Source organism: Sipha flava, unplaced genomic scaffold (assembly GCF_003268045.1).
Source record: "Sipha flava isolate LNK unplaced genomic scaffold, YSA_version1 199_pilon_pilon, whole genome shotgun sequence".
Classification (NCBI taxonomy): Eukaryota; Metazoa; Arthropoda; class Insecta; order Hemiptera; family Aphididae; genus Sipha; species Sipha flava.
The window spans coordinates 123,296-136,219 of record NW_020272782.1 but is presented as its reverse complement, the minus strand read 5'-3'; the positions used below and the strand labels follow the sequence as shown (position 1 = coordinate 136,219).

Sequence of the window (12,924 nt, the reverse complement as noted above, 5' to 3'; positions counted from 1 at the left end):
TAACCATACGTAACGTCATACTTCTGAAACCCATATAAATACCGATTTCGAGCCCTGTATCAGTAATAATAGCCACCCGCGGGGACGGTACTTCGAATAGTTTTTCGTCTACTTGGCGACGTGGAAGGGAACGAATGCGCGCGCATACGGCATCCTGCACTCATCTTTTGCGTTACGCGCAAAAAATGGTCAGTGAATTGGTTATCAGCTACGCGGTAGACCCTGTGACAATACCGCGCCCTATTCTCGTGGTGATTTAAACGTGCCGGTTCGTTACCGGTTCCTTTTCCTCCGACACCCCTGGCCAGTTCGTCGGCAATGGCCGAACAGACAACTGCGTACGCGTTCAAACCGCGGTCGTCGCCCTCGGTCCCTGCGAATTTCGAACGACGTGCGGCGCCCGCAGCGAACGCGTACCTAATATCGGACAAGAGGAAATTTTCGATCGCCGCCACTCTTCCGTGCGAACTACGTGCTCGGATTTGCCTCGTATTTTCATCAGTTAATACAAATCGTGAACACGTGGTATTCGTACGGTCTTCGTTACGGACGCAACCGTCGTTTATTGGTGCAATGTACGTACTTACACATTTTTTTATTATTATTATTATATTTTATCGTACCAATGGCGGATCCAGGTTTTTTTTTTTTTAGGGGGGGGGGGTTGAAAAATGCTTTCACTTAAGATATTTTTTATAACATTGCAGTTAATGAATGATAACGAATAAAGATAATAGTAAGTAATATAATACATTAATTTAAATCAAATACGAATATTTTCTTGTATGAGTAAATATATAAAGTATATACCTCATATTTAAAAATAAAAAATTCTTTTTCTTAGTTCATAAAATTGATTTTTAATACATATTTTCCTGATTTTGGGGAAGTTTAACACATCCCCCCCGTAGATCCCCCCTACATTGTACATAGTACAGTATAATACTGCGGAACCACATTCGTGTTATTTCAGTTCGCAGTATGCCGCATAATAGGTTTGCGTTGCGCATATTATGATGTGCACACGTGCACAGCGCATAACCGTGGCAGCACGACAAAGAAAAACAATCGTTATCTTGTCGTTAAACACGTGGTTGCAATTGGACGGGCGAGGGAGAGAAGTTAAATATATCCTTACGGCGCTAACAATATTGTTTAAATTCTAATGGTGCAGTGTTAAACCATGAGACGGTATTGATAACGGTCACTGTTCTTGTTGAAACTAAATAAAATTATCAGTAATTAAACGTAATAATATGTAGGTATCGGTATGTGATGATTCCACGGGAACATACAACCTTTCTAATTTTCATAATCACTGACGTTCTACTCCAGCAACGGTTGAAATACAATTCAAAATGAATATATTTTGAATTGTACCGATAAATATTTAATTCCATTTTATTCGGTACATGATTCCAATATTTCCATGTTTAATGTACAATTAGTATTTATCTAGAACAGTCCCAACATTCTAATACGACCTAGTATTGTAAGAATATACAAAGTATTGTTTTGTCGATTCGATCTTAAAATTTAAAAATATCTGTTAATACTTAACAACCGAAAGTGCATCATATAATATCCTTAATATGGGATATGCTACTGCAAATCTTGATATCACTGAAAGATATTTGATTAATGATTCAAATGTTTAGTATTTCTCGAAATTTATATGTATATATATTTATTTATTTATTTATTCAAGAGCTTTCAGTAAGAACTATTATAATTCAACAATTACAGAATTATATTTAATTTCTTAACAATTAAATACGATAAATGCGAAGAATTATACAGAGTACGTTATTATACATAATACATCAAACGGAAAATAACATCAATTTTAAATAATAATAATGGGTATATGATATAATAATTAGATAACAATATTTTATCTAATGAGAGTGAGAATGTAATATTAATAAGGGATATAATTGGCCGAGAGCATTTAAACGAACATAAGAGATTAAAGATGTTTATTTTTATTTATTTATAAAGAGATGGAAATAGGGAAGATATTAAAAATTATAGAACTATTTAATAATTTGATTTAAAGGAGAAGGTCTAGAAACAGAAGACGGAATCAGAATTTTTCAACTATTGTTATGATAATAAGAGTAGTAATGAGTTGATTATAGCCAGGTACTGTGTTAAATGTGGGTGGCCTGGGCCTAGGCCCTGGGCTCTTGTTTATAAGGGGCGCCTCAATGATTTAATTTCAAAACTGAAACAATTATAGAAAATTTAATTCTTATATTATATCTATTCTATTGACTATTTTTTATTATATATATATAATAATTAAGTCCATAGATAGTAAAATACTATTGATGTCAATCACCGTTCGTAATTGCTTTTTTATTTAGAATTTAGATATTAATAGCATCAGATGACGATTTTAAATAAAACTACTACTAATTATATGGAGAATGGTGCGTATTTATTTATTCACCCAAGGCGCCAATGATTTTACTGTCGGCGCTGATTATAGCTTCATAATCCTTGAGAAATTTGAAAATCGAGTTTTCGAGCGTAATGAAGGTGTTGTATTGGTAATGGAATTAGCAGTGATATTGGCATATGATTGTTTTTGTTTTTGGTTTAAGCTGAGATTGACATATTTAATATTTTAAAACGTTAAATTATATTTATTACCATCAAAAGCCTTTATATGCTCCATTAAGAAATTTTTTTATCAAAGTTGTAAGGTAACACATTTTTGATTTTTTCTTTTTTACTTTAGACAAATTTATTTTATACTGTTGTTAAACGGTTATATTTTTGTCTTAATTCCGCAAGCTTGAGTATTATGTGATTACAAAAAATATGAACCTTCTTTTGACATAAACAATGTTCAGGTAAAACACAGCAAAAAGTTATGTCCGTGAACAACACGCTAGTAATGCATATGTAATAATATGTAAAACACAAGGTTCAGGCGTTGTTATTTCGATTACTGATTTGCCGATGATAAAAATACAGATATATTTTCCAAAGCACATGTACACATATAAGAGGGCTGTTACAATATTTTGAATATATATTCACAGAGTATTATTGATATTACGGTGTCATAAACAGATGAGATCAATCACCGTCGCTTCTCGGATCCGGTGACTCCACCTTTGTCTTACCCACTAGTATTGTAAGTATGTTTTTAGGCGTGCTTAATAGCATCAAGATTCCATGAAGTATCATATAACCTAAATATTAAGATTACCTCTACTCCGCCCACCCGCCTTATTTTTAAAGGTGTCAGTTGACACCCCTTCTTACTCGTGGTTTGCGTCACTTTGTAAAACCATATCAAGGCATAACGCACGCACGAGCCACTTAGCAGAACACGTTTCTACCGCTAATAATAATGTGACAACATAAATATTGTGACGGTGATCGCAGAGATTTTTTTTTTATTGTATTGGTTATTATAATCAGATGGCTAGATGGCATGACCCAACAATCACAACAAATCTTGAGCTATACTAATAATATGTCAACAAAACGGTGTTAATATTTTCAATTGCGTTTAGTCAAAAACGTTTAAAGTTTCCAGTACATAAATCGATTATTATTATTGGAGACCGGATTTTTACGTTTTTACATATTTTTACTGAGAGTATGTGACTCCTATTGGTTTAACTTTCTCGGCGAATCATTTTCCTATCAACTGATATACGAAAATTTTTAGAGCTTAATAAATCATATTTTAATGTTAAAGAATATATTGTGCAAAATAATGTGTTTTAGGAAAATATTGCCTTATTGAAGTTTAATTTGAACATTTTATAAGAAATGCATTGGTATATAAAAAAAATGCAAAAATGTTTTTAACCCCTGTCGATCTCTTTCCTTTTCAAGACATAATATGCAAAGCAATATTGTTAAGGACATAATATTGATAAGAAAATCAATTATTCTGTGATTAGAGATGAGATTTAAATGGAAAAATTTCACTGATATCCATTAACCTTATGCCACGAATTAAGATAGATCTTAATTCATGCTTAATGCCATTAGACTGGCCTTATGTACACGTAAAACTGTCATAGATAAAGAGCACTCTTTATGTTTCACTTGTGACTGCATGATAATTAATATTATCATTGCTCTTAATACGGGTACATGTTTAAACTTAAACATGTAAGTGCTCGTTCAAGCGTAACTACTATTTTTTTTTATTTTTTTTTATACTTAAATAGGTACATTTAGTTTTTATTTTTACTATTTAAAACATGTTATTTATATCATTTTTTAATTAATATGAATTTCAGGTGCTGTGAGTGTATGCTAGAATCACACATGTAAAATATTAAAATCAATATATATCAGAATATCACCATAGTATAGATTGAATATTACTCTTTGAATAATTTTTTAAAGGTTAAGAGTAATTTAACTATATTATAATTCTTCCGAAAAGGAATAACTTATAATATTGTATGAACTGTTGCTTTTATTTGTTTTTTCAATATTTAATACTTCTTTTTATACATATAAAAGAATATTTTTATGAAATTATAAAGCGTAAAAACATCTTATTTATATGGTTTTAAATTAATATAAATCCGTTTTTTAGTTTATAAATTGTATCATATTTAAAATATGAATTATGAAAGCATGTAAAGAAAAAAAATCTAAGTACAGATTTCAGATTCTAGGAACATTTTTCAAATCGTTTTAAATTCTAGAATATTAATACGACACTTCCTCAAACTGAGAAAAATCGAGTTGATGGACAACACCCATTCCAAAATGCTTTTAAATAATAAAAATTTCAATTCTCACGGGTTTAATAAGCTCACTAAAATAATCCGAAATATCGAATGAAAATATTTCAGATTTTAGTTAATTTTAAATCATAAAAAATTATAAAATAACTTTTTGTTGATCATTTCCGTTCTTAAACTACTATTTTAGTATTCGTAATTATACGAATATAACGTTTATTTATGTAGCACCTATACTATGCATTATTATTTTTCATCATTTATTTGAAATCATAACTTTTTAATTATCCATTTACTTAATGTTTCATTCATGTATAAATATACTTATGAAAGAGTTGTATTTTACTTTTGAACATTTGTTTATCTTTTTTTTTTTATCGAAAGTAATTTATTAAATTGATAATTACATACATTTGACTTCCAAAGTATGTCAATAAAGTATAATTTATATTAATTATAGCTAAGACAAATTTATATACTATTCACCTTATTAAATTCCAGTATTGTTTCTTTCTTAGAATACTGTAAAAATATAATAATTTTAATATTATCATTGTTTCTCATTTTGATTTTGTATTCATTATTATTCAATCTAAATTACATTTTTATTAAAGTGAAAAATATTTTGTTAATTTGAGTGGATAGCAGAAAGCGTTCCGCGTGCACATCTACCAAAAGATAAATTATAAATCATTAACAATTATATGTTAAATGTCTTTATCTATATTATTTTGTCTCTATTTAAACGCACGTTTTTATCATCCTCATTCAAAACTATTATTGAATAAATAAATTACAGTGATAAAAAAGGCGGAATCAATATTAAATATAGAGATCGTTTACGAATAAAGCTATTAATATGATCAAAATACCGACTCTGTGAACATACATACTTATAGATGCAACATGAAACAGGTCCTGAAAAAACAAGAACTTTTTTAAAGACGTACGGAAAAGGAAATATTATTGTGGTATTAAATATTTGTTAACATTTATATCGATTTGGTTCTGTTTTTTTTTTATTAATCGTAACTTGTAATTCTTATTATATTTGACTAATATTATACTAATACATTGTACTTGAATAACATTCAAGTCAATTTCTTCTTACTTAATAAAAATAAAATGATCTTTAAAAAACTTACAACGTAGTAGTGCATTAAAAATCAATACAAGAAAATGATATTCATTTTCGTTTAACCAAAATACTCAAATCATAGGAAAAATAATATATTATTTTACAACAGTTAAAATTTAACTGTTGTAAAACCTAATAATATGCAGGGTTTAAAATCGTATTGAACCAAGTGGTTTTTACCACGTGCGTATCCGAACAATTGTTTTTCCAGGTGCCTTGCACAACGTTATTTATTTAAAAAACTTAACGATCACTGTAACATTTGAAGCAATCATCACAGTACGTATAGATAGTCTTAATATCGTTTTGAATTAATTTTTTTTTAATGACATTATCGATGTCCGTTAGGACCTAACAAAGAATTTCAGAATGCGTACCTAACATTTTACAGAAAACACGTCAACGATTTCAACGGTAATACCAATGTACGAGTTCGTATATCAAACACGTCGTTTTCAATAACTATAAGGACACAATTATTTAACAGTTATTTGTATAGTTTTAAGTTTGCACAATGTTCGACACGGTAAATTTAAGTAAATGTGGTTTTTTATTCAACTACTTCCTACCTATGGAAATTTTTCAAGTTTCCTAGGACACGAAATTCTTGCAACAAGACAACTTTGGATCATTTATGTGAGCCTGTATGGGTACGTGATTATATGTATATATGACAATGCATAAGGTAATATAATTGTTTATAAGCTGTTACTGTTCATTTTTTGCTTACTCTTATATTTCGAACCAGATTTTTAACTTTTGTAATTTATTTAAAATAAAAAAACAACAGTTTAAAACTATATTATTGTTACTTTACATAATACAGAAAATAATGATCGCTCTCGATTAATGTTATAACTCATTAGCATAAATATATTAAAACAATACGATTTTGTTGCGCAATACCTTGGACAAAGATATATAGTTATGATGGGTGTACACATCGAATCGATGTTGGTACGGAAATCATCGAAATCGTGTGGAATAAAAAAGAAAAAAAAACCGTTTAGGCCTGTGAATGTTTATAGCTATTATGAGATCCGTTTTGGTATGGTATCCGAGCATAAAAGCATTTCGTCTAAATGTGCGATTGGAAACCGTATTTTGAGTTACGAATTTCGTTTCGCGCTTACTGTGACAATCTGAAAATTTATATCCACTGCTGTACGAATAAAACACGTTCGTCGGGCAGGGACGGGTGCAGCTCGTGCGAATATATGTACATTGGTTTTCACTCGTTTTTTCCGTTTATACGTACGTCGTGCGTGCTCGAGCGTCTTTGTGTGTTTGCCCTTCACGCGATTACCCGAAACAATGGAATAGAGCTGCAGTCCCGGAGCGGCTGCAGTAGTAACAGTGAAATACTGAGAGTATAATATTGCGTTCCGCTCGGATAAATCATTTCATTTCCCTCGTCACAGTACACGTTGTACTCGTCCTGTTCACCGTTTTCCCGTCCGATCGTCCTGCGTCCGCGCGCAGGACGTCTATTACGAGCGCGTATAATTGTACCCGTAAGACCGCACACGGTCCGCGTTATTTTTACACGTCGTATCCATCCATCGGTACGGCACAGCCGACGACTGTGTTCCGCCGCGTGAACACAATGTCTTATTCGTCGTCGGAGGCGATAGAAGTTTTGTGCACCGCGTGTTTTACCCATATTCTTATATCGTTAATCGGAGTGTAAAAAGCTAGCAGTATTTTTTCCCCCGTGATGCGCAGCTGCGGTTCAATTGTCATGTAGTCGTATTAAATCAAATATAGATGTAAAATCCTTTTTTTTTTTTTATAAAAATTATCGTTCTTAACGAAAACAATCGCAATTATAATGTTCCTGGGTCGCAATTAGGATAACATACGTAAACATAGGTTTTTATGAATATCTTTGTACAATTTTAAAAGTTAGACCATTTTTTGACCATGTTAAGTAACTTTTAATCCATTTAACGTGTTACTATTGCACGAGTAAATACAAAATATTTGTAAGCTTTAACATACTTAATCCACTTATACTTCGCCAGATTATATTAACCGTGTTAACGTAAGCGTGTTCGAGTAAATGTTTTTCACTTCGCGTTCGGTGTACACCCGGAGGCCGAAAGAATATTGAGCACGGCAAACAAACAACGTCCGAAGTTCGAAATTTAACATATATACCAACGATCAGCCAACACTATTAGGAACCCAGCGTTTCATATACGCTGATGGATGGTCTAGCGCTCACTGCTCAGAATCACTCGTTTGGAAATATAGAAAGCATTCTTAACAACGCACTGGAAGTAAATGTCAACTTATTACAAAAAAAATTGGTTAAAACCAAACCCCAAAAAAACCCAAGTATGCACTTTTCATCTAAGAAACAAAGAAGCAAAACGAAAATTAAGAATAATATGGGAAGATGTTGAGATTGAAAATACCGAATACCCAAAATACCTTGGTGTCACACTAGACCGAACCTTATCATTCAAACTTCATTGCGAAAACGTAAAACAAAAAACCCACACGAGAAACAACCTGATTAGAAAGCTCACAGGAACATCATAGGGAGCAGACCCAAATACCGTAAGAACATCAGCACTAGCACTATGCTACTCAACAGCCGAATATGCTGCCCCCCGTATGGGCATCTCAGGATGCCTAAAGCCAACACCGGTCGAGGAAATACAAGTACTATCAGGAATAGCCCCACCAGATATTAGGAGAGAGATTGCATCAGAGATAGAACGACACAAACAACAAAACGATCCCCGGCACCCGCTACATGGAAAGAGCCCGCCGCAAACACGACTTAAATCCAGGAAAAGTTTCCTTACTACGATCCAACCGATAAAGAACCCCCCAGAAAAAGAAAGAATCAACAGATGGAAGGAGAGAGAACAAAACACCACGAGGGAATTAAAAGAAGAGCTACCTAAAGGTAGAAACTGGAAATGGGAAAAATGGAAAGCATTAAATCGTTTAAGAACAGGAATCGGACGATGCAAAACTACACTCAAGAAATGGAAAATATTACGAGAAGACGACATAACCAACTGTAAATGTGGTGAAATACAGACAATGGGCCACCTACTACAATGTCCTCTAATAGGAACCATTTGTGATGAAAATGACCTACACCTGGCAAATGACAAAGCGGCAGCAGTCGCGGCTTTTTGGATGACCGAGATCTGAACGACACGAAAGAAGAAGAAGAAGAAGAAGTTCGAAATCGGTTTTCCGCTGGTTAGTGACACCCACGATCGGGCGTGCCTACGAAAAATACCTGAAAACACGGTTGATGTATTGCGGTGCCGGGCGAAATGTCTCTTAAACGCATAACGCCGACCGCGTTTTGTCGCGCAAATATTTTGATTTGACCGCGTGCACGACATTCACCGCATGGCTTGACGAAATAAATTAGGCACACCGCTCGCCCGGGCAGAGGTAAAGCTGGGAATTTGTCGACAATTGTACGGTAATAATGTCGCGGTGAACATTTACCGCTGGTGCGGCGAAATTCTTGGCGGCGCGGCGGTGTTTCGTTCGCCGGCCGAACGTTTTCGATTCCCAGACTTAATTTTATTTTTTATTTATTTTTTTAATTTTTTTTTTTTATTTTCTTCGCCGTCTATCGCCGCGATATCTGCAAACGCGGCGGCCCGGTTCCTTTATGCCTCGCCGACGACGGTTCCACTGACGCACGACCACGACGACGCGCGTCCGAGTCTCACGTGCACCGTCGTCGTCGGCTCTTTTTCTCTTTCGTTTTGTCGACAATTCGCGTCCGTGTCACGAGGCCGAGGGACTTCACCTCGACGACAACCTCGTCATCCGGATCGCGCCATTGTTGACGATATCATAATCCGAACACGTACGACACGGCGACGTGAAGTTTGAAGATGTTAATCCGCCCGCCGCTGATGAATACGTGAAGGAAGAAAAAACCGAATGAAACGGGAAAAACGTTTCTTAATTGAACGAGCCGCGGCTGTTTGCGAGGGTTCGGGGACTATTTCGGTCACCGGTATTCAAATTTTTCTTTTGACCGCGGTCGGAATAACAAAAACTGCGAACAATGACCACTTAACATAATAATAATAAGTTAAACGCGAGAGGGGCTAAATGGCTCGATATTCTCATTGTTTCGGTATTTGAATTTTTTTTTTTTTTTTTGAAAATCGCGTCCATTATACGTGAGTTATACACCCGTGTGTACCGATCTCGTCGGTGAAACAAGCTAAAATCCGAACTCGTCATGTAATTGCGCGCACTTATTCTTATTGTTAACAATGATAATTGACCGGTCCAGTCGGGGGGGACACTATTGGATGACATGTCTACGCTGTGCGTAAACGGTTGTTGCACGATCCGGATTTCTCGCCCGATAGACTTGTATCCATATATATTATTTAAATGTAGAACACCGGTCCCGACTAAAATATTTAGTTGTAGATGCGTATTTCACGGTTCTCGGGTAAGATTCTTATAATAGCCAAACCCCCTATATCGACTTGTTATTATTCTGGTCAAGTTCTCTCCAGAAAAATTTGATTTCAAGACTATATATTTTATAATATGTTTTATAATTACATTTTGTATCTCAATATTATGTATACTTTAGAGCAGGTACGTTTGAGCGAAAAAACTTTTAATCATGTTTCATTCCGTTTTGCTGACAAAACATGGCACAATATCTTGTACAAATATTACAGATTATTATTATTTTTTTCAGTATTTTCGAGTCAATGACAACGACATTGAAATATATTCCAAAAACAGAAACTGTCCGACTTCCATGCCAAACACGAATCTAGCACAATTAGGTAAGTTTAACTATAGATTAAAAGTTAAAGAATGTTTATTTTACAAGGCTAATTTGAATTATCGTAACAAGTTTACGCGTTAAGAGATTAAGTTTGAATGAACTGAACCTATTATTAATGCCATTGATAACGATTGATTTTCATTGTGTTTTTTAGAACTGCAAATATAAATATTTGTGAATCATAAATAACCAACTTAATTATGTAGTTCAAGAGTAAAAATATAATAAAACAATTTTGAGTGAATGATATTCACACAGTATCTATATCTTAAGATAGCTTAAATTATTATATAAGTGTACGTGTAAGTACCTAATAAATTCGTAATTAGAATGATTGAGCAGACTATTAAAAAAAATAAAAATCATATAATTTAAGTTCAAACTTCGGTCTTTAATTTAATTTTTAATTTAGTAACAATAGTTAGAATTTTTATTATTATATACGTAGATAAAGTACTTGTCCAGTGTTTGTTTTAATCTTTAATATTATTGGAAAACAACATAATTATTATCATTTGATCGAAATTAGTTGAAATTTTAAATTTCTTGATTTTTTTTTTTTTTTACTATTAAAAAATTAAAAAAATGACCTCTCAAATACACTACCAAGACATAGTTTGTCATCAAAATGAAAAAAAGCAAGTGTATGATTAGAGTAATATCTCCGGTGAAAATCATGATAAAAATGATATATTTCTGGCTTCACTCGAAATCTTAAATAATATTATACTATATTTTTCATAATAATATCATAAGTTTTTCTTCAACAAGTTAGGTAGTGTAGTTTTGTGTTATAACACATAACATTTTAAAGAATTTACAATCAATCGAAATACAATTTTTATTTTGCACTTATACTTAATCTATTTTTCTTTATTTTAAAACATACAATCCCACAATCTTTAATTATTTTTTCAATAATCATGCATAAGAATAAATAAATTAACGTGGTTCATTATATGAAAGAAACACTCATCCAAAGGCGAAATCTATAGAATAATTACCATACAATAAATAATCTAATTAAGAAAAAAATTTTATTTGTATTTTTAAATTAATTATTAAACATTTATATAGTTAAGATTAAGGACCTTATACCACTCTATTAAATCGAATATGTCATAAACAGACAAACAATTAATCTTTATTCCGGTATTTTGTAAGCACTATTATAAGCCACGGCAGTTAATTTCATAAAAAATAAATAATATAAATAAATGGAAATTTTCTCGAAAAATATTTTCTTTTTTTTTTCTTTTTTTTTGACAAACATACTGTAGTTTATTTGTTTTACACATCAATACAGTCTTAGTAGATTTTTCAATATTTGTTTGTGTTAATTACAAATCATAATCAATAATACGAGTAGATTATCAGAAATCGCAGTTGTGCGTCTATAGGATCTGAAGTTCTAAATTGTCATCAATACACACATAGGAAATTTAATAATTTTCATTACTCAAAATAGTCTAAGCTTATAAAAAATCATTCTAAATAAACGTCAAATTTTCCATGAGATAAACACAAAATTACCGATTAACTCGTAGTATGTATTCAAATCAGTCGTTATTCTATTTGGTCACACCTTATGATAGAATATAAATCGTTAAATCTCTATTTTAATTTAGATATTTTAACCTCTCTCATATTCTCTAATAACAGTCGTTTAACAAGTGCGGCTAAAAAATTAATAATTTATCGACGGTCGATGTATAATTTAAAATTGGATTTTGGACTACTCGTATATTCAAATAAAACGTTTATTTATCAAATATCTATCAAACACAATGCATTTTACTTATTAAATTACTCTAATTTTCGATGCACTGAATGGGCGATTTCATGGATTTTAAGCAATAAGACGGAAAATAGTAAAAAACTATTAAACACCAGCCATGATGTAATATCGATATCGAAACAATAAAATATACGTTCATGGTCAGAGCCGGAGACTATTATTTATACAGTTTTTAAAACGACGAGTTTAATTCCTCGTAGATATTTAGCATAAACAGTATTCTTACTTTTTTCTAATTTTATGTAAATTATGTGTCATCTAGTCATATGATGTAAAATATGAATTTCGTATTAACGGCAGGAGAGAGGTACAACTTTTTTTATTTCACTCGTAAAACATAATAACCATGATTACGTTTTACGTTACATAAACACGGATACTAAGATGAAATGGGGAAATGGTCCGTGATCGGTACGAATGGGGTAGAAGGAAACAAACGGCGCACTAAACT

The 12,924-nt window shown here is 32.3% G+C and overlaps 1 protein-coding gene across 4 annotated transcripts in view; it reads left to right on the top strand.

Annotated features, from left to right (window-relative positions):
* Positions 1-306: 306 nt before the first annotated feature.
* LOC112681915 (prestin-like) overlaps positions 307-12,924 on the top strand; it is a 92,483-nt gene continuing 79,865 nt past the window's right edge. Inside the window, exons 1-2 of one of the 4 annotated variants that reach the window (XM_025552276.1) lie at positions 307-575; positions 10,583-10,673. In XM_025552276.1, the coding sequence (XP_025408061.1) occupies positions 10,646-10,673 (28 nt within the window). In that variant the 5' untranslated portion in view covers positions 307-575; positions 10,583-10,645. The other 3 variants (XM_025552282.1, XM_025552275.1, XM_025552281.1) reach the window with 3 other exon arrangements.